Below are 20,443 nucleotides of genomic sequence, written 5' to 3'. Positions count from 1 at the left end.
ACAATGCTCTGGCCTGTTCAGATATTTAACCCATTAACACTGGTCTCTGGTGGTCCCTAATGCAATTCATTGAAAAATAAACCGGCCCTTTTGGACACTTAAGTTGGAATTGGCCATCTGTGGCCAGTGAGAACAGATCGAAGACTGATATTAGATACTGCTGGGGAGAAGAGAATGGTCTGGACACGTACATTAGGCCATGTGATCTTTCATTGATTTTGGCTTTTTTTTCAATTGCCAGTGGACAGAGAAACTTCAAATCGATCACAAAAAGATTGAGCTAGACAAGATATTTCCTGCTGGAATAAGAGAAGGGGCCTAACACGGATTTAAAGCAGGGTAGTCTGCACAAAATGCTCAACTAGCCTCACAGTGAAGTCTTGTGAAACCATAACTTACAAAATGTGAATCACTTTGGGTTGCACACTGTGCATAAAAAATGTGCTATACTGTATAAATAAAGACTTACTTACTTACTAAATCCAAATGCCTCACAAATACAAAACCATCATCAGCTATCCTTACACTGATTTAGTCTGAATCCATTCCTATCATGACTCATATCATACCACTAAGACATCTCATATCCTGTTTAACTCAGTGCTTCCACTGAGTTGGAAAATTGCTACTTATAACACACAGAGCACGTCACCTGTGCCACAGGTGAGTAGTAAAGAGCGAGGTGAGGTGAGCTCATTATCTATAGGGAACCGTATACGTCCTGACGTGCTCCAACAACACACACCAGCGCCACAAAGAACCCCTGTCACCCTGAGGCCGAGCCCTGAAGGGGGAAAAAACCCTCTCTCGTAGCAATTCAGTTCATTCTGCAGTGCATACACAACAAGGCTCTTGACAGGAAGACGCAACATCTATAATTAGGGGGTGCAACGTTATCAAGGCCTTGAGTGGATAAAAACAATGGGGGGGGGGGGAGTGGATTTGTTAAGAGAAGATATGCCTTGTGTTATTGATGTGTGTAGGGTGATGTGGGTGTTTTAATCAGAGGGTGATGCTGGATGTGATGTGAGGGCAGGGAGGCTTCATCAATGGCAGGAAGTGTCCGGTTCCTTACGGCAGTGGGAGCTGGCATCGTGCCCACCGCTGCACATGGCAAACAATGGGGCGCTTTACCAGCGTATGGGAGCCGAGGAGGGGACAGCTCCCACCCACACACACATGCAGTCACTCACACACGCACACAAACATACAGCTACACAGCCACATACACACAAACATACAGCTACACAGCCACATGCACACAAACACACACACACAAACATGCAGTCACACACACACACACACAAACATGCAGCAACACACAAGCATACACACGCAAACCAGCAGAAAAAGGAGAGACACACACACACACACACACACACACACACACTAGACTTCACTCTGGCAGGGCTGCATGAGTTCAGCTGTGGCAGGCTGAATGGCATCTCAAGCTCAAGCTAAAGGGCACTGGTGCTTATCATAGGGTCACATGTTGGGGTCTGCTCCATGATATTCTGGCTTGCATGTGAGAGTGCAAAAATTTACTTGTGCAACAGAATGGACAGACTGTAAATTCCCCAAAAACAGTATATGTTATGAGAGAGAAAGAGAAAGAGGGCGAAACATTGAAAGAAACAGGGAGAAAACAGGACATAGACAGAACAAGAGATAAACCGTTTAATTATAGGCAATAACTTATAAAACCGGTCCTCAACACAATTCTGAACTGTTATTTGGGCACACTGTGTAAGCGGATGGGTAGAAAGATGTAGGGCATAATTCATGGCTGGGCTTGTAGCAGACTTCCTCTTCCCATGGCATGATTACAGGCTGATTTCACTATTAAACAGCCAGGAGGTACGAGACAAACACCTACCAGCTGACCCCTCTGCTGCTTCAGGCTATATGTGCTTTTAGCAGCAAAATTCCACAGTAAATCATCGGTATCAGACAACATCTCATCTACGAGTGTTCTTATTAGCATCCATTTAAACTCCATCCAACTAAGCCCCAGGGACAGGTATTTAACACACAGAGAGAGAGACACACACATACACCCACCCACCCACACACACACACACACACACTCACACAAAGAGCAGAAGTAAAATAAACAGCACTTGAAGAGAAATAAGTGGAACGTTGATAACAAAAGAATTCCCCGTGAGTCTAAGCGAGGGGTCGTGGTTGAAGGATGAGCAATGGAAAACTATGTATAAACTCCAGCATATTTCCAAGATAAATAGAATTTCTTTTTCTGCTGCCCCTCTTGAGCAACAGGTGAACACTCTAAAGAGAAAGAGCAAGAGACAGAGAGAGACAGAGAGAGAGAGAGAGAGAGAGAAAAGGTTTCTGTCACCCTTAAGCTCAAGCTGATGGAATGTGGGATAGGGCCACTGAAAGGCCTAAGGGAGCCTCAAAGGGGATCTGCCTTTAAACCCGAAGTGTCTCGGGTCATTTCTGCCGGAGAAAGTAAGGAGAGAGAGAGAGAGCAAAACCCAGCTTCCTAGGCAAGTTGCTTGGGCTGAGCAGGTTGAGACAGAGATTGGGTTCACACACATTCCCATCCTCTTCTACTCTACTGGGTCAAGAGGATAGTACAGCAGCCGTGTTTGTCACACTTATATGATCAGGTTAATAGTTACACACACACACGCGCACGCATGCACGCACGCACGCACGCACGCACGCACGCACGCACGCACGCACGCACGCACGCACGCACGCACGCACGCACGCACGCACGCACGCACGCACGCACGCACGCACGCACGCACGCACGCACGCACGCACGCACGCACGCACGCACGCACGCACGCACGCACGCACGCACGCACGCACACACACACACACACACACACACACACACACACACACACACACACACACACACACACACACACACACACACACACACACACACACACACACACACACACACACGTCCACCTGCATTCCTCTCTAAATGACTACTGAAAAGTCTAGAGGGAAACTGGCTAACTCCTAGGTGCAGCTGCCCCCCGTTCCCAATCTGATCCACTGAAGGACTCCATAATATCCCTAGCATTAGTTTTTTACCAGCGGGTTTTACTGACACAAGGAAAACAGTATGAACATAAAAAGAGCACTACACAAAGCCAGTCACAGCTCTGTGCCCCTATTCAGCAATGACAGGGAGAGAGAAAGAGAGAGAGAGAGAGAAATAGAGAGAGAGAGAGAGACAGATTAGCTTGGGATCATGGGAGGGACAGTATGGGGGAGAGAAAGGAAACACATACCACTGCACCCAACAATTCTACTGGGCATTAGGCAGCGTGCAATCTAAGGTGCACTTTACAATCATGCACATTTCATTTCAAACTATGCTGCCAACTATTGATACAGTATACACACATATCTGTGTATGGCCTTTAACAAGTCACAGCTAAACACCTGCATCAAGTACCTTGCGCTGCCTGCTAACTGGGCTACAGTTGAAATACCTTCCTTTTTTCACAGTTACACAAGCGCTGATATCAAATCATTATTCTGCTCCGAGGGAAACGTTCCTCTCTCTGCTCTCCCTAGTTCACGTATATGAACCCGCCTGCACACAGCCTGTCACTAGGAAACTGCCTTTTGTTCAAGGTAAATTGCTGAGTGTCACACAAAACCCAATCTCTCTCCGCTTCTCTTTTGCCTCCCCCATGCCTTCATGTTCATCTCTCTCTCCCTCTCTCTCTCGCTCCCTCTCTCTCTCTCACTCCCTCTCTCACCACTCTCTCTCTCATTCTCTCTCTCTCTCTCTCTCTCTCTCTCTCTCTCTCTCTCTCTCTCTCTCTCTCTCTCATCTTTCCACTCAACAAATGGCTGTATTTACTCTTGGCTGCTGCGGCACTGGGGCTGTGCAATCCTATATGCCACGGAGCTTAGTGTTTACAAAGGAGAGGCAGAGGCGCAGGTATGGGGTGGGAGAGGTCGCTGCTGCAGGCTGATAGAACAGGAGGAGTGGGGAGAGGTCGCCAGGAAAAACAAGCAGATGTGATAACGAAAAATGCCCTCTTTCACCTTAGGCCTGACTGAGTCAACACGGCTCATTCATAAATGGTCTCTCAATGTGAGACATGGTTGACACCTCAATGTACTGAGTGACTGACTGGCAATCATTCAAGGATTCAAGGATTAAAAGATATTTATTGTCATTCCAACATTTGCACTTAGAAGCTGAATGTAGTACTCAGTATTCATAACCTATATGTAGAGTTGAAGTTCAGAATCTATGTAGGCTACAGGTGTGTAAGAGAAATTAATAAATAGCAAACCAGCTGTGTGTAACTCGTGCAGTTACCTAAAACAAATCTGCCATAGAAAAGGAACATTGTCTCAGACATCAGATAAGAGAGCCTGCAGCATTATTACATGTTGGAATGATGACAGAATGGCATGTGAGTGTGTGTAGGATGGGGGAGTACACGAACAGAAAGATTATAAGGAGGACATAAAACTAAAAGAACGAAAGAGACCTACCTGTTTTAAAAAAAAGGAGAGAAACTACGCATGGAAGAATGCGGTAAGGGAAAATGAGAAGAGGGAGTGGAACACAAGCATACCTGTCCCAGGTCCAGGGTGACGTTGACCTCATTGTACTCCACGCTGCGGGATAGAGGGGGGCTCTGCCACCAGCGCTCTGTGCCATCGATGGCGTTGGTGATGGGGTGCGCTCGGTTACTGTCGTCCACAGAGCAGATGTCACAATACTGGCCCTGGGACACACACACACACACAGCATATGGTTGACAAAATGTATAGAGAAGAATCTGCTGCATGTTGGGTATACTTGCATAGATGCACGCCCAAACTTATCCATGATGAGTCAAAGCAGCACACTGAGCACTAAAATTCTCATAAAAGAGTAAAAAGTGTTGTTGTTGACACTGGGTGTTTTCATCTTTATTTTTAGTTAACAGCTCCAATTCATCAAAGCGCAGTGTTACCACTCTGAAAGAGCTGAATGAGAAACCTAATCCCTTCTCATGTCACAGAGTTCAAGGGTGACTAGTTCTCTCTCTCTCTCTCTCTCTCTCTCTCTCTCTCTCTCTCTCTTTCAATCTGGGACTGGTTCAGTGCTAGTACTGCTGGCTTCAAACAGACAGCAAAACTCCTTCTAAAGACTGTGTTGGTGCTTCTGTGTTGGTGCCTGAGAGAGGGATATGCAAACAATCTGAGTAAAATCAAAATAATCACAGAAACATTTGTTGTAAGATGAGATGACACGACCCTAGGCAGTTCGGTTGGCCCCTTGAGCTGTGGATCTGCCCACGGTTTCTTCCTGGACAAGGGAGGTTTTCCTTGCCCCTGTTGCTCCTGGTTGCCCCTTGGTGCTCCCCAACCCCTCTTTTCTATAGTAGCTATTTATTTATTTGTTTTTCTTTCTGATTTATTTCTGTAGTTGAATGGACACTTATAAATGCTTATTTATGAGTACATGACAATAAACTTTGAACTTCACCTGAGAAAATACATAACCTTACTCTATTCACTCAAATCTCATTTTGTATAATGTATTCTGTAGCCTATATATGTGATTTGCCTTGCGCTCTGTCATGACTGCTCATGTTGCTAAACCATAAAACTGCATATTTGAGGCTTTACAAGCATACAGTTGGCTCACAGACTGCAGGATCGGAAGGGGTGTAGGATAGCTGAGGTATCTTCTATGAAAATAAAAATGTCACCATGATTTACCCTAATCACAAGGTTTTTTTTAATCATTATTTATTCATTTTAAACACATTTTCAAACACTATAAAAAATACATTCTACTGCATGTCTGTGATAAGTGGATGGAAAAAATATGGGTGTCATGTGTGGTGTAATCCACTGAGTCTTATGCAAGTTTTTCATGGATTTTACTGTGGTTCAATTAATTCGAAGTGGAGCTAGATTGGGTCATGCTTGTAACCATCTGCTGCGTATTAACTCTATATTTCAAAGTAATTTATAATCACTTGTCACAACTTTTGGTGGCAGTTGATTCCTTTATTGATGCATAATTCTCCTCCATTCAGTGATGAAGTTGACGGATTGCAGCCTACACTCACAATTTCTTTTTTTTATGAAGCTCAAGGCATAGTGAAATGAGCGGGTTCGTGAGGTTTCGTGAGAACATAGCCGCAGGGGCGCATTGTGGAAGAGAGCAGGTCGCTACTTATTAGCATAATCTTTTGATGTTTCGGCCCATGACTCCAGCAGATGACCGCGGCCTCGGACACTCCCTCCACGCTCACTCAAGGCCCTACTTACTTAAACGAATACCAGGAATTCCACTGGGAAAATCCTTGCAAAAATTCTGCAGGGGGTTGCATTTTACAGTTTACAATGTTTGCACATTTCACCGACTTGCCAACATGCACTGGCTGTGCCCCGTGGGAACCATCTGGAAGAGGCTTTATCATGCGCCTTAGTAAAAATCCGTTGCCAGGGTAGTCTACACTTGCGCGGATTCGAGACAGAACAGGTGACCCAACTATGCCCAATAACAATTATGCTGCGCACTGGGTTGCGGACATGGTACGCTATCACAAGAGATTTCCAAACGTTGACCACACATAAAGAAGTTATTTTGGACACACGACTGTACGTTCACAGAATTAATATTGCGCTTGTCCCGTGTCCATTTTAAAAAGCTATATGTTCCTTCTTGTGTTCAGATTTCATTCTGCAGGACTAAAAGCGACATACAGTAGCCTAGATACAAGTGTGCTTACGCTAAGGCTAAACAGTTAAAATTGAACATAGTTAGAAGAAGTTCTAATAAGTTTAACTTGCCGTAATTTGCCTGTTCACTTATTACTAACCTGGCTTAAAACAGTTGTATCACATGAAAGAGTGTCTCTTTACCTGTATAGTTTGACTAGGGTCGCCAGAAACTGGTCCACCGACCAGTTTGCAGTATAGGTCCTGAATAGGTCTTCCATTCTCGTCCTCGCCACAGGTCGCCGTAGCCGTGATTTTTGTTCCCTCTGCTAAATTGAAGTAAGGTGGGTGCAAACTGAATCCATTTGCTCCGTTGACGGGGAAGTCCTGAGCCGACAAACCGCAAATATATGATAATATTAGCGTTAATACAACTACTGAATGTCCAGTTCTCTTAAAAGTCGGGAGTGCGGTCACTCCTGACAGTGTCCTCGCCATCTTCACCTGCGCGTTAGGTCTATTTTGTTATGTTAACTATTCACACCGAAAAAGAATGTGCCGATGTGAAGCATCCGTGAGATACGCTCTCCTGCTGTTACTAAGTGCCATGCGAGACAATCTCTACAGTAGAGCCAAAAGAGACCTGTTTGGTCTGAGTTTTTGGTAATGTTTTCCCTGAATTTCTCCACCCTGTGCACACAGGAGTGGACAGCGTTGCAGCGCTGTAGGCTCTTCGCGCTTCAGTGAGCAACTAATCTGTGCTCGAGCTCCCTCTCGCACTGTGCTGTGTAGTTCAGCACAAACGCCGCACAGCCTGTTGCGCGCGAGAGGCCTACGTTACCGAGAGATAGGGAGTTGCAAACCCTCCCCTTTCCTCACCTATCCTCTTCTGCTGAAAGCCCGGAGGCCAAGCTTACCATAGCAGGCTTTCTTTGGATGTTAGATCAAAATATTAATGTCATACATGTGCCAATATCCATATAAACATATCTCCAGGGAAGATTTGTAACAGGACAACACTTGCAAGATAATTAAAAAAAAAAAAACGTTTTGGTTTGGTTTATGGCAAAACGTATAACCTGGAATTAAATATTTTTATTGGAAAATGTGCCTGCATTTACATTTTCAAAATGTGTTTACTTGAGATACTGCCAACAAGTCAAGGCATTGCCTAAGCTTCACAAGCCAACACAATTGTCAACCACTGCAGGAACATTTTGGTGGGTGTTAGAAACCATCTTCCTTCCCAGTTGTCCTAAAAATACTGGAGCAGAGTCTGTATCACTGCCTGAGGAAAAGGAATTGATATCACATTTGGTGAATATCCAAAAACAACCCAAAACTGTCCTTACACTGAGAGTCTTTTGTACTGGCTATATCTCCATCAGCTTGCGTCTGGTCTGGAAGACAGGGAAGTTATCTTTTAGTGTGCCTATTTTTTTTTTTACTCCTGCCAGACACAGCCTCATGATAACGATAATAGAGACTGTAATGCGGTTTCTTCAAACTGAAAAACGTAACTAATGAATTATGACCACAAGTCAGGCAGTAGACAACAAATGCAGAATAGAAACTGTAAGTGTGTGTGTGTGTGTGTGTGTGTGTGTGTGTGTGTGTGTGTGTGTGTGTGTTTTACTCACAGGAAAAGAACTCAAGCCGGTGTTTAACCTGATCAAAACACCACAGCCTTTGTCCCAAGGGACCCTCCCCTCCCATTTCCCATGGGCTGCAGATGAGCCTATTTGAAACCTGACCTAGAGGGACCCATCCTGGTAATAAATTGTTCTGCCATGATTTGTATAATTGTTTGTATTGTTGTTGTTATTAGTTACTGTCCATTATGTCCTTGTTTAATGGTTTATTAACATGACTAGTATGGGCAAAGAAGAAAATACACATGTATTAGCAGAAACATACTACAGTGGGGAACTGGAGTGCAAATCTATTGATGTCATACAACATGGGCTGCTATTCAATCAAACCAAAACAAGGAAGAACTAACAAGAGACAAAAGTCTAGTGGAGTATATAGTATGTTAATGGCTCTGACCATGCAGATTACTGTAATAGTTGTTGTAGTTTGATGAAGGACCATAATCCCATGCTGGTCTCTATCCTTTTGGCACAGCGACAGTCTTGTGCAGCGCACCTCTCTGTGTAGACACAAGCTTTCATTTTCCAGTCTGAAGCACCTGAGGCTTAATTACATGGCACTGCTCCAGAGCACAAAGTGAGTGTGTGTGTGTGTGAGCGTGAGTAAGAAAGAGAACCGGAGGAAGAGAAGGAGGGAGGGGGAGAGAGAGACAGAGACAGAGAGAGAGAGAGGGATAGAGAGATACAGAGAGAGAGAGAGAGAGTAATGAAGGGTAAAATAGTACAGGTGTATTCTCGTCATTGCCACCACACACTTGGGCAACTGTACTGGTGTCCAGTAGACTCAGATGCCTACTTGGTCATGTTCTTTCAAAAACTCCCAAATCAATCCCAGACAAATGTCCACATAGTTTAGGAGCAATGCAATGATATAACCAGAAAAATAAAAATCATTAAATGAATATTTCTAAAACACACATTGTATATTTCAAATTGATTCAATCATTGTATGTTGGTGTATTCATTTACGTATGGACAGGTTTATAAATGAACCCTTACCTTCTTCACTACACACTGGTAAAGTGGCATAGAATCACACACCCCATCCAGAGAAAAGGAAACATCTATCATGTTCCTCGCTCAGGTTGTGTGATGTGAAATTTGTTCTACAGCCAAGATGGGTGACAGATACGGAGGCACCACTAGGCACTTACTGTGGGTCCAACATCAGAACAACATTACAGATACACACACGCAGAGACAAACATCTGTATGAGACCACTAAATACACACCTGCACCCGCACACACACACACACACACACACACACACACACACACACACACACACACACACAGAGGGTGAGCGTTTACTCTTCTGCCGTCTGCCATACATGTGTCAACCTCTGACCTTTGCTCCCAGCGGAGTGTCACAGCAAACCTACATGGGGTGAGCGGGCTGTGTGATTTAGGAAGTCTCGAGTAGAGCCGCTAACGCAACAAAGGTCTCATTTACTGATAAACAAGAAAAAATTCCTCCACGGGCAACCCTTGGAAGGGAGGGGGAGACCTTTTTCAAAAGAGGTGCCGTGGTAGGTTTCGCTCCAAAGGAGACGAGGGCGGTGCAGTGTGTGTGCCCAGCCTGCTACAATCTACTTCAAAGGTCAGCGAGTGAACTCTGAGAAGGACCATGTGAATGAGGGAGAGCTTCTTAATACTGCCCATGTCACTCAATTAATCTACTTCACTGAATTTCAGGCCAAAGTCACTTCCTGGTCGCAGAGGAGCTCCTTTGGAAATCAAGAATGAACCACCAGTTGTCGTGGTAACACCCCATCAATTGCTCCCTGCTCCAGTCCTTTGGTAGATGTATGACTAAACCCTATTGTTCAGTGCTATGTATGGGTGTAGCAGACACACACACACACACACACACACACACACACACACACACACACACTGGTTCATAGTCATTGCTGAGTATAAGGTGGAAATGTTTCAGACACCAATAAAACTCCAGTCTACAACTGGCATGAATCTACTGAATACAAATCTAGTTGCCATGAGCGCTGTGCGATACACACAGCCATACAGGGACAACTGGATTGTGTCATACACACATTGCACGCGTAAAAGAAGCTCCGATGGAGGACAGCGCATTATGAAACCTGAAGATAAAACACAATCCAGTCCTGTTTTTACATATACAAACCAGCCTTTGTAGACAAACCAGGACTTGAGAGAGATGACTCGATAACAAACACACTCTAAAGACGTCCCTGTTATGTCTCAGTCACATATTTCAGCATGTGACCTCACACACACACACACACACATACCTTAGAGCATGAGCAGACAGGCAGAGTGCATTGTCATACAGACTCCAGAGTGGCAATTGAGACAGGAGGTTAAATTACCCATGCTGCATCTAGGTATTCATACCCTACCAGAGTAAGATAGAAAGAGCTCATTTATTTCATTAAAACGTTTATATTTTCTCTGTGTAACAGTCAGACCAGCGAAGAAACAAGGCCACCAAACAGCCACAGAGTGACAGGAGAAGAGAGATAAGCAGCTGAGTATATTAAAGGGTGAATATATGAGGCGTCTGGCACAGGCTCTCTGCTTCACTGCAGGCAGGCAGGGATGACCCTCAACACACAGCAACATCTGCTGCATCTGTCAATCAGCTGATTGTACTCACATTATGAGGGTGATGTCACCTCCAGGTGCACGTCAACACTTCTCACTCGGATGCTGCTAGGATTGGGAAATGGGAAGTACAGGAGATGTCACATTCAAAATGGCAGTACTCAGTTCAATTTAATCTCAATGTCTTGATGTCACTATATTATACAACTTTGATGGTTGATACAGTAATTTCCTGTCCTTTAGCTGCATTGTCTATAAGCCGCAGGACAGTGTTTTATGCAAGTTAGAAGAAACCAAACCATATTAATACCATATTAACTGGCCCTGTGTATTAACCTCATAGTTGAAGAAATTTTGCAAAATCAATGTATAATATGCGGCTAATAGTGGGTATATTATTACGGTATACTAATGTTGACAAGATTAGCTTGATCAGGAAAGGAACAGGAACAGCAAACACCAAATGCCGACAAGGGCCTCACAGTCCTGTGGGTGACGACCGAAGAATTTAAACACAAACTCTACACAAGTGTGTCTGTCTCTCCAGACTACAGTACCAATGGAATCTTATAATCCACATTTAGTTTTAACAGATTACAATCATAAAAAGTCCTGGCGGGTGACGACCAAAGAATTTAAACACAAACGCTACACAAGTGGCATCCACATTTATTTTTAAGTAACAATCATAAAAAAAAAAAAAGTTTACACAGAATGCACAATTATGGCAGACTGGCCTCAATCCCCTGATATATAATCTCTGTCTGGAGCACAGTTCTCCCACATCCTCCAAATCAGATAAAAACCTACATAATTCCACTGCATTCTTGGACGTCTCCTTGAAGTGGCATTGCATGTGTGTGTTTGTGTGTGTGTGTGTGTGTGTGTGTGTGAGTGGAGTAGGGCAGACATGTGCGGAGAGAGGAAACCACTTCGCACCCTTTGATGTCTCGCTGACGAGGACGGCAGGTACCTACACGCAGTGCGGTTCCGCCACCCATCACCTTACTCCACTTCTATTGTCCCCCCCCCCTCGTTTCTTCTCCACCCCCACCACTACTCTTTGGTGGCGGCGAGTCTCTCCCCTTTCGAGTCTCTCCCCTTTGTGGCGCTCACCTGCTTTGAAGCCCAGTGCTCCTGAAAGAGCTCAAAAGGCACAGGGGCTGATAGGAGGGGATGTGTGTGTGTGCCGTGGCTCACAAAAGAGAGGGAGGACTGAGTGAATGTGTGTGCGGTGGAGCAGCGAGCCAAAGATACCGAGGGAGGGAAACTCCTTTTTTGCGGGGGGGGGGGGGGGGGGGTTTATGAACAAGAGCAGATATCTAACGAAAAGCATGTCACACTCAGTGACCACTCTGCAAACGAAACTACGCTATACAACAGATTATGTAGTCACTCATTCCATGTAAGAGATGAAGGTAACTGTTAGGGATCTGGCTTGCGGATGAATCAACAGTTATAGAATCGGAAAAAACCCCCCCAAAAAAACTGTTCTCTTATCTTCTCCATCTCACCCTCCGTTCCACCTTAAGTTGAAAAAAAAAGAGTTCGAAAAAGTCTTGCTTTTGAATGAGTAGGACTTCTCCTGGCGGTGGCCCTCTTGAGTCTGTGAGAGAGGGCGAAGAGGCTCTTTTGTTGGGGGCACAATGTGTTCCGCTGGGTACAAAAAAACACCCCTCTGGCTTCTTTCTGCTCGAGTTCAAGCACCAGTCTCCCCGCGGTGAATGAAAGTACTCTAGCGGGGGCCAGAGGCTGGGGGGGTAGGGGTAGGGGCACGTTTTCCCTTTAGTCACCTCCATCACTGCTGGGTGTCTATCTCTTACTGTGGTCATCAGGTACCATGGAATGTGTGCATCATACTGAAAGTATTTGTGATGCAAGGTGTGTTGCCTGTTATGTCTTTGGTTAATTCAACTTTCATGAGTGGGAGATGGTTTTGTGTTCAGGAAAAAATAAAGGCCACGATGAATTAAATAGTACAATTAAAATAAATAACATGTTAAAAATGGATGACACACAGTGAAATGAGCCAAGCATGGTGGCTGTTGCTGAATGGACACATTTTTAAAATGGTTCAGTAATTCACTTTGCTATTCACTTTTTCAGTAATTCACAATATATGGACAAGGCTCAAAAAGTTTCAATTGGCCAGTGGCAGAGTTTTCTAAAAGACAGCTTCTCGCTCAGTGAGCATCACCTGGGCCCGGCGCCTGTCAGGTCCAGGAGTCTAGCGGAGAAGCCCAGCACAGAACAGAACAGCACACATGCACAGCACACATGCACAGCACAGCACAGCACACATGCACAGACAGAGAGGATCGTAAACCAACCGATGCTTGTGAGAGGCCGGGTGGGATCCCGGGAGTCATTCCCAATGTCAACACAGGATTAGCAGCTGTCAAAAGGAGGGCAGGGAAGACCGAGGAGGGCACAGCAGGGGGTCAAATCACATCTGACAGGGACAGGGTGATCATCCACAGAGCAGGCCGCCAGTACCTCCAGTGTCGAGACAAGTGAGAGGAAACTTATCTCGGGCTGGGTTTTCCGTATTGCTACACACAGACATGACCACACCACGAGAGTGTCTATGATGTCCTCGAGTTCAGAGCCCGCTATCTGAGGGTATTCGGGATATGGCCAAAAGACAGGTCACGAGCATTCTGTCTATCTAGGTTCCCACGCTTATAACAGGCTCAAAGTGGTAGTTGGAGGAAAGAGTCCCTGACAATACGAGGTGGAGGGACACAATTTTTTCGACCACACCTGAAATGAGGCGTTGCTGAACTTCAGGCAGCCCTGGTGGTCACATCTGTTTGTGTGGCCTGTGAACCTGTTAAGAGAGCTTGCAGGAGGTTGTTTGGACAGGGCTCAGGGGGTGACACGAGAGCTCTAATCTTAGCCTCCGAAGGACTGCTTGCCTTTAATGAGAGAGTGGCCCACATGCTTTTCATCCGTAAGAGGAGAGAAGGGGAGAGAAATTCTCAAGACAATTCAGACTAACCATAATTAAGAGGCAAGAGACTTTTAAAGTGTTGGGCAATTTTCACATGCAACCCAGCAGTATCTTTCTTGCCAGATAGAGTGGGAGAGGCAAATTTGTCATGGTTAGACACTACAGACCACACCAATTAACAGCAAGTTCCTTTCCAAAGTTAATCCTTTTGCTGTAATACACCACGAAATCTGCTTGGTTATAGGCACTTTTCATTCACCTTCAACTAGTAACTATAGCTCACATAGGAAACAGTAAAGGACAGGGAGTCCTATTACTATTTGTAAACTTCATCTTCATTGAGCGGACTACACTAGAAATAATGTTAAGGATCAATGAAGTGTCTATCCATCTATCTATCTAGACTTGATTACGCATGGTGTATTATGGATCACTACTGCCACTTGCTGGTTAAGGGAAATAAGGCTCTTGCACCTTTCTCCAATAAAAATTCCAGACCTTTTCCAAAGCTATTTCTTTAGGACCTTTGCACTTTTGTAAGACAAGCGTGCATTTTTTGTTACGATTTCAACCTTTGACTTTTTATGTATTAGGCTACTACAACAAAATAAACTCTCTTTCCCCACAGTAGGCTAACTGGTAATCAGTGACATTATATGCATGGCTGGTGAGTTCCCTTCTCTTTCATTAATTTATTATCATGACATTTTGAAAATGTAGTAAGGTTTTATACAGAGTATCATACAGAATACAGTATCATACAGAATAGCATTATTCTCCGAACTGTTTAAACAAAAATGCTACCCAATTAATAATCAATCAATCAATCAATCAGTCAATCAAACCCCAAAAATCTAATCTGTTGTTCCTTTTTCTCAAGAGTAAATTTGCTTCACTTCAAGGCTGGATTTCCCCTTACAGTTATTTCCCGCATATAAGCCACATTGTGTATAAGCCGCAGGACAGTGTTTTATGCCAGTCAAAAGAAACAAAACCATATTAACACCATATTTACTGCCCCCCTGTATTAACCTCATAGCTGAAGAAATTTTGCAAAATCAATGTATAAGCCTCGGCTAATAGTCTGGAAATTACGGTATTGTTTTCATTGAAAGGTTATGATAAAATCATATCAGATGGTGACCTTAAGGACGTAAAAAAAGACCTCTTTTTACTCAACCAGGGGTGGCAAGAAATGTTTCTTCATTCCCAGCACTGTACTGAGTTATGCATAATTATTTGCAAAATGCCCTGTATTTCTGTGGATATTACTTGATCATTGGACAAATCTGCATAATAAATAAAAAGAAAATCACAAATGACACAAGCCACAAATGGACACGATCAACAAATGCACAAAACCTAAACATAAAGTATAATTCACTTTGTATTTTTGTGGATATGAATTTGCACAGAACAGATAAATACAGTCATGTGGACAGTGAAATATTTGTGGATCACCAAAAATAATTGTGAAACGTCCTCTGTGTATTATTAAATAACAAACCCCCATAATCTATGAATGGGTTGCTATTCTGAGAGGGAGGTATATGGGGGTGGGAGGGAGTTAAGACAGCAAGGACAGAAAACAGTTGTACACAGCACGACAGTGTAACAGCAGGCATTTATGTAGGCCTGCAGCTGATAATGCAATAAAACCCCATTTAAACACTATCATTTTTACTATAAATACATTATATTTATCCTTAGTGTTAATTTCAAGAGTTAAAGTATCCATCGGTTGTCAATGCGCTAGTTTCTACTTGAGGTCCCTCATTAGTGGGAAATCCGTTTGAGCGCCGCCTGAAGGGATTTCTTCAGAAATGTTCCGTTAGCATCTAGACAGCAGGATAGAGTGTGTCTGCATCCACCTTTAATCTGATACCACAGAAGAAACACATAGCAGGGTGTTACTTGTACAGCCTGATTTGGGGTCACAGTCATTTTCATGCTACGGTGTGTGAAAGCGCCATCTTGTGGAGAAGTTGTGTAGTGCTGTAGTAGCTTACATGGCTTTGGTATTTGGTCAGCACTGTGAGCAGCATCTTGGCAAACTTCATGGACTTGACAAAACTGGGCGACTGACTGCCGAGATGATTCGTGAACCGTGTGAAACATTCATCTGTCAATTCCAACTGCAGAGAATAGGGATGATTACAGCAGGCACCTGTACTGTTTGATGACAATCTCTTGTGGTTACTAGCCTGGAAATCCAAACCCACACCTAGAACGACTGAGAGTCTGGCTATGAATAATGAAAATGGCCCAACTCGAAGGGGCGGCACCAAGCGTGCATTTGAAAATATCACTGCACGCAATTGGATAACACTACGACCAACGACTGATTCCGAACTTCGACGTGGCAGCGCTGTCGTCTGTCAACAATTTGAACGCCCCAACAGAATTTGATATGACCTGATCAGGCTCCTGTAAAAATCTATCATTCTGTATCATTTCACATGTCTTACCCTAGTCTCCAGAAGACAGTGGATGACTGAGAGTATACTCTCATTCCAGGATCCAGAGAGAGTCATTCTGCAGAGATTAGAAAATTACAATTTACAGGAAATAAAGAAAAGTGTACTACCTTCTCAAACTAAAACTGGATGACAAAACATTCAGTTGAATCAAAAGTATATCAGCTATTGTGTGTAGGGAAGCATCGATTGTGAAATTCTGTTCAACATAAAGAAAGAAAAAAACAAATCTTAGGTAATGAGAGTAAGCAACAAAGAGTCTATAGAAAATGCATAAGTACAATAAATCCCAAAATCTACAAGGAAGGCGGAATAAAATATGAAATAACATTTACGGATGAATACCCTCTCAATTTGCTTACGGTTCAATACCCACAACCCATACCATTAGGCATCATGTTTCTTTCGGATTTGCACAGGAGAGACACCAATGTTCGGCCGATATAATAATGATACCCCGTACATCCCTAACTGTCAATCAATAAATCAATATTTTTCTCCAGGAGTAACACTTCCTTCTACAATAAATTCAGACTTTTAGAAGCAACTGATCTTACCCAAAGACCAGCAGTCTATACTGGGGCTCAAGGGAGTCCTCGATAAGTCTGCAGATTAGTTCAACTTGAACAGTTCCTGAAAGCATACACAACACACTAAATATATTTTCTTTTTTTCACCTATTTCTGTGTACCACACATGCACTTTTCGATAAGTACATAGAAAGAAGGAACTTCTGTATACTGTATGTTGTGTGAGAACACCACAAAATGAACTCTAATCAAGTTAGCGGACATGCAGACCATATGAAGAAAATAAGCATGGTAAATGACGATGGTCTATAAATGCAGTCTGCAAAGATTAGGAGTATTTTGTTAGTTGGCTTCCTTAAGGGGGAATTCAGTTCCACAATACAAAAAATACACAATTACACAATTACACAATACATGGCAAAAATAACACAAACAGTGCACACCAGCAAACAGCAACAACAGAAATGCACACACAGACACGGACATCACATAAACACAGATAGACAGTGACTAAGGACCAGAGCCAACTGTGCACTGGCTAACCAACCTGTCTGGTCTCCCTCCAGAATAGGTTTGATGAGTTCCTGGCACATGGGCCTGGGGTAGCGGGCGCACACTGATGACACGGCCGACGACAACCACCGGGAGGCTGGTTCTGACAGACTGATCACCTGTGGGAAAGAGTACAGACTTATGATTGAATATTGTAGTTTTTTACTTATTGACTGCAGATGAAAAAAATAGCTACGTCACAAAGTTGATAATATTCATTGATATTATTTGATTAATATTGTGAGATATTAAGTTCAAGCTGTCTAGATGCTATCCATTTTGCTATGGATGGTTCAGTGTAGATGTTTCTGACAATTATCTAAGAACAGATGATTCTCAGAAATAGCTACATAGTACATACGTCTTACTATCATATCATATTTCTCTCTCTCTCTCTCACTCACACACACACACACCACACACACACACACACACACACACACACACACACACACACACACACACACACACACAGTCTCTCTCTCACACACTATTTCTCTCACACTGTCTATCTCTCTCTCTCTCTCTCTCTCTCTTTCTCTCTCACACACACACTGTCTCTCTCTCACACACTACAGTATTTCTCTCACACTGTCTGTCTATCTCTCATTCTCTCTCTCTCTACCTTGTTGAGCAGCAGGTTCCTGATGAGGGCGGCGGCCACGCTGTGGCTGAGGTCTGGAGACAGGGCCAGCAGGCAGGAGCAGAACTGGGCCAAGGGCTGCTCCGGCACCTCGTCCAGCTGCAGCAGCCCACATAGCATGTCCACCTGCACGCAGAGGAGATGGAGTAGGAAGGAGAGGTGCAAGGCTTGAAATAAGGAACACTCCATGCCTAATTTTGATGCCTGTATATGCATTATTCATTCCCAAATCTTAAACAGCCTGCCCCTTGTCTGAAATCAGGCACAGTGCCTGAAAACTTTAAGCCCTCGAGGAGTAACCTGCCTTGCACGACAGCAGCACAGTTCTGCACCAGACTCAAACTTGGACATGGGAGGTGAGGAAAGAGAATCAAACAAAAACTGGTAACACTCAAATAAAACCACATAAGCATACTGACTTGTATAGGGTCGCATTCATTCAGCACTCCAAGGGCTGCCACAGTGCTTTGATCCCACTAAACAGAACATACCAAACAAAATGAAGTTTTGTTGTCAGTATGAGGAATCAGTGAGATGCTGAATTTTGTGGTTCAAGGTGAAAGAATCTCACCTCCATTTCAGTCTCTAGAAGCTCCTTAATTACTGGAACGGCAGCCTGCAAAGCAAAGTGTTGAGCATCATTAGTCAAAACAAGTCACTGCTCAACATTATTTAAAGAGAAATACTGAAATAATGTATTGTTGTGAGTTCGATGACCACAATTACTCTTCTATCTTTAACTTGTTCTGTGTGCCAATGGTCCTGTTTCACTTTAACATTCACTGTTACTATAACAAATCAACATGTTAGCTGAATGATGCCATGTTACAAGTGTATTTCTCCAAAAGCTCTCACCTTAATGTGGTCTGGTAGGATAACACAGCTGGAGTCAGGTGGAGGCAACAGTGATGCTACTGCATCATCAACAGGAGTTTGGTCCTGAGGAGACTCTTTGGATGGTGACGCCTCCATCTCTTCAGCAGCCTCCTCTAATAGGCCTACACCACCACCACCACCACCACCAGAGGTGGGCAGTTCCATCTTCATCCTCTTGCTCTGTTGTCCTTCGTGGCTAGAGTCCACATCCAATTCCCCACTTTTCCTTTTCTGTGACTGACTCGAGGGGACTGTGTCCGTTTCACAGATCTTTGTTTTGGCGAAGTAAGAGGACCATCCGCCACTTCGACCCGTGCCCTTGAACTGCACACAAAGTTCTCTGACACTCGTTTTGCACTGTGGAGTCAGAATCTCCCTGCTACCTCCGTCTCGTATGTCTCGGTGCAGCTGGCCTACCAGGGAAGCAGTCCATGGAGCTGCATTTTCCTCTCGGCTCAAACAGCCTGTCAAACTGAGGATGCAGTCCTTTGGAAGGATGGTGTGTACGAGGTGTAGAAAGGACAAGAGACTCCATTTGAATGACGCAGGAAACAAGCACACCAACGGCTTTCTTGAAGAGGAAAAATGAAGTGTGTTAGCTAAACTGATACCAGAAGGAACGTTAAAGTTGAGAGGTACAAATGAGAGATAAAACGTTGTCGTCTAGGGGTACAAGCAATATGCTACTTACGATGTCAGCGCTTGGCTCTCCCTATCTAAACAGGGTTCTTCTTCGCACAGCCGTACCAGTATTTTTCGCAGTGGGAAATCAGTATCCGAAATGCGCTGTCGATTGAACACTTTCAGCGCTTTAGAAACTCCAGCTGAACCCAAGATGAGAGCTCCAAGCAACAAGCGCGAGCGAGTATCGAAACGTTGCATTAACTCTTTTGGTTCCATGGCCTAACTTTGTTTTAATTTAGCCATTTCGAGTGAGAGTTGACACCTTTTTCATGCAGCTAACGGGACAAGTGTCTGTTGTTATAGCTCTTGACGGAGTCATTTAACCCGACGGTAAACTGTAAAAGAAAGGAAGTTTACAAATCTGACTTTACTTGTTTTTGCCGCCACTCCTGCAAAGAGAAAGAAAAGTATCAATATCGCCATCTGTCGTTATGGAGAATATTTTCAGGCGCAAATCCGAAAAGATGAAAAAGCATCTTCCAATACATTTCACACCAACACAGTTGTTTGTATTTATTATCATTGGTTATTATTGAAGTGATTACGCATTGTTTATTCTGTGACAGAAGAACCGAATAACCGAATTAACCGATTGTTAATGACATTGCTGACTGAATGGAAGTGTTACCTAGCCTATTTAAAATGAAAGAAAATAAAGTTTCCCTTTGCACACCTGACAAAAAAAGTGCCACTAAGCCACGCCAGTGTGTCCCTTTCTGGCAGTGTAGGCCTGGTGTAGTGTAAATGTTAGGAATAGAAAATTGCCCTCCTTACTGCCCTCCTTACTTTTAACGTTTCTTAATGCTGGCAA

At 43.8% G+C, this 20,443-nt stretch overlaps 2 protein-coding genes across 5 annotated transcripts in view; both read right to left on the bottom strand.

Annotated features, from left to right (window-relative positions):
* lama5 (laminin, alpha 5) overlaps nucleotides 1-7,401 on the bottom strand; it is an 82,208-nt gene extending 74,807 nt beyond the window's left edge. For all 4 annotated transcript variants that reach the window (XM_062541820.1, XM_062541818.1, XM_062541821.1 and 1 more), the window contains exons 1-2: nucleotides 6,880-7,401; nucleotides 4,590-4,742 (exon numbers count right to left, since the gene is read on the bottom strand). In XM_062541820.1, coding sequence (XP_062397804.1) covers nucleotides 4,590-4,742; nucleotides 6,880-7,173 — 447 coding nt within the window. In that variant the 5' untranslated portion in view covers nucleotides 7,174-7,401. The remainder of the gene's footprint in view (nucleotides 1-4,589; nucleotides 4,743-6,879) is intronic.
* Nucleotides 7,402-14,600: 7,199 nt separating this feature from the next.
* fance (FA complementation group E) lies at nucleotides 14,601-19,964 on the bottom strand. Its single transcript, XM_062540129.1, has 10 exons — nucleotides 19,640-19,964; nucleotides 18,928-19,519; nucleotides 18,644-18,688; nucleotides 18,492-18,548; nucleotides 18,055-18,198; nucleotides 17,425-17,548; nucleotides 16,905-16,980; nucleotides 16,339-16,405; nucleotides 15,880-16,005; nucleotides 14,601-15,748 (listed from the first exon to the last, which is right to left on the bottom strand). Exons 1-10 carry the CDS (start codon nucleotides 19,846-19,848, stop codon nucleotides 15,647-15,649), a joined length of 1,542 nt encoding a protein of 513 aa, XP_062396113.1. The 5' UTR covers nucleotides 19,849-19,964; the 3' UTR covers nucleotides 14,601-15,646.
* Between the last annotated feature and the right edge of the window lie 479 nt (nucleotides 19,965-20,443).

This window comes from Sardina pilchardus, chromosome 7 (assembly GCF_963854185.1).
Source record: "Sardina pilchardus chromosome 7, fSarPil1.1, whole genome shotgun sequence".
NCBI classification, from domain to species: domain Eukaryota; kingdom Metazoa; phylum Chordata; class Actinopteri; order Clupeiformes; family Clupeidae; genus Sardina; species Sardina pilchardus.
Note: the sequence above shows the minus strand (reverse complement) of the source record. Positions and strands in the feature narration are given on the sequence as shown.

Bases quoted from the DNA above. Each gene is read 5' to 3' on its own strand.
- fance (XM_062540129.1), bottom strand. From the start codon at position 19,848: ATGGAACCAAAAGAGTTAATGCAACGTTTCGATACTCGCTCGCGCTTG. The intron at 17,549-18,054 runs GTAGAGAGAGAG...TCTTTCCCACAG, and splicing joins GGAACCTGCTGCTCAACAAG to GTGATCAGTCTGTCAGAACC. The intron at 16,006-16,338 runs GTAAGACATGTG...TATTCTCTGCAG, and splicing joins ACTGTCTTCTGGAGACTAGG to TTGGAATTGACAGATGAATG.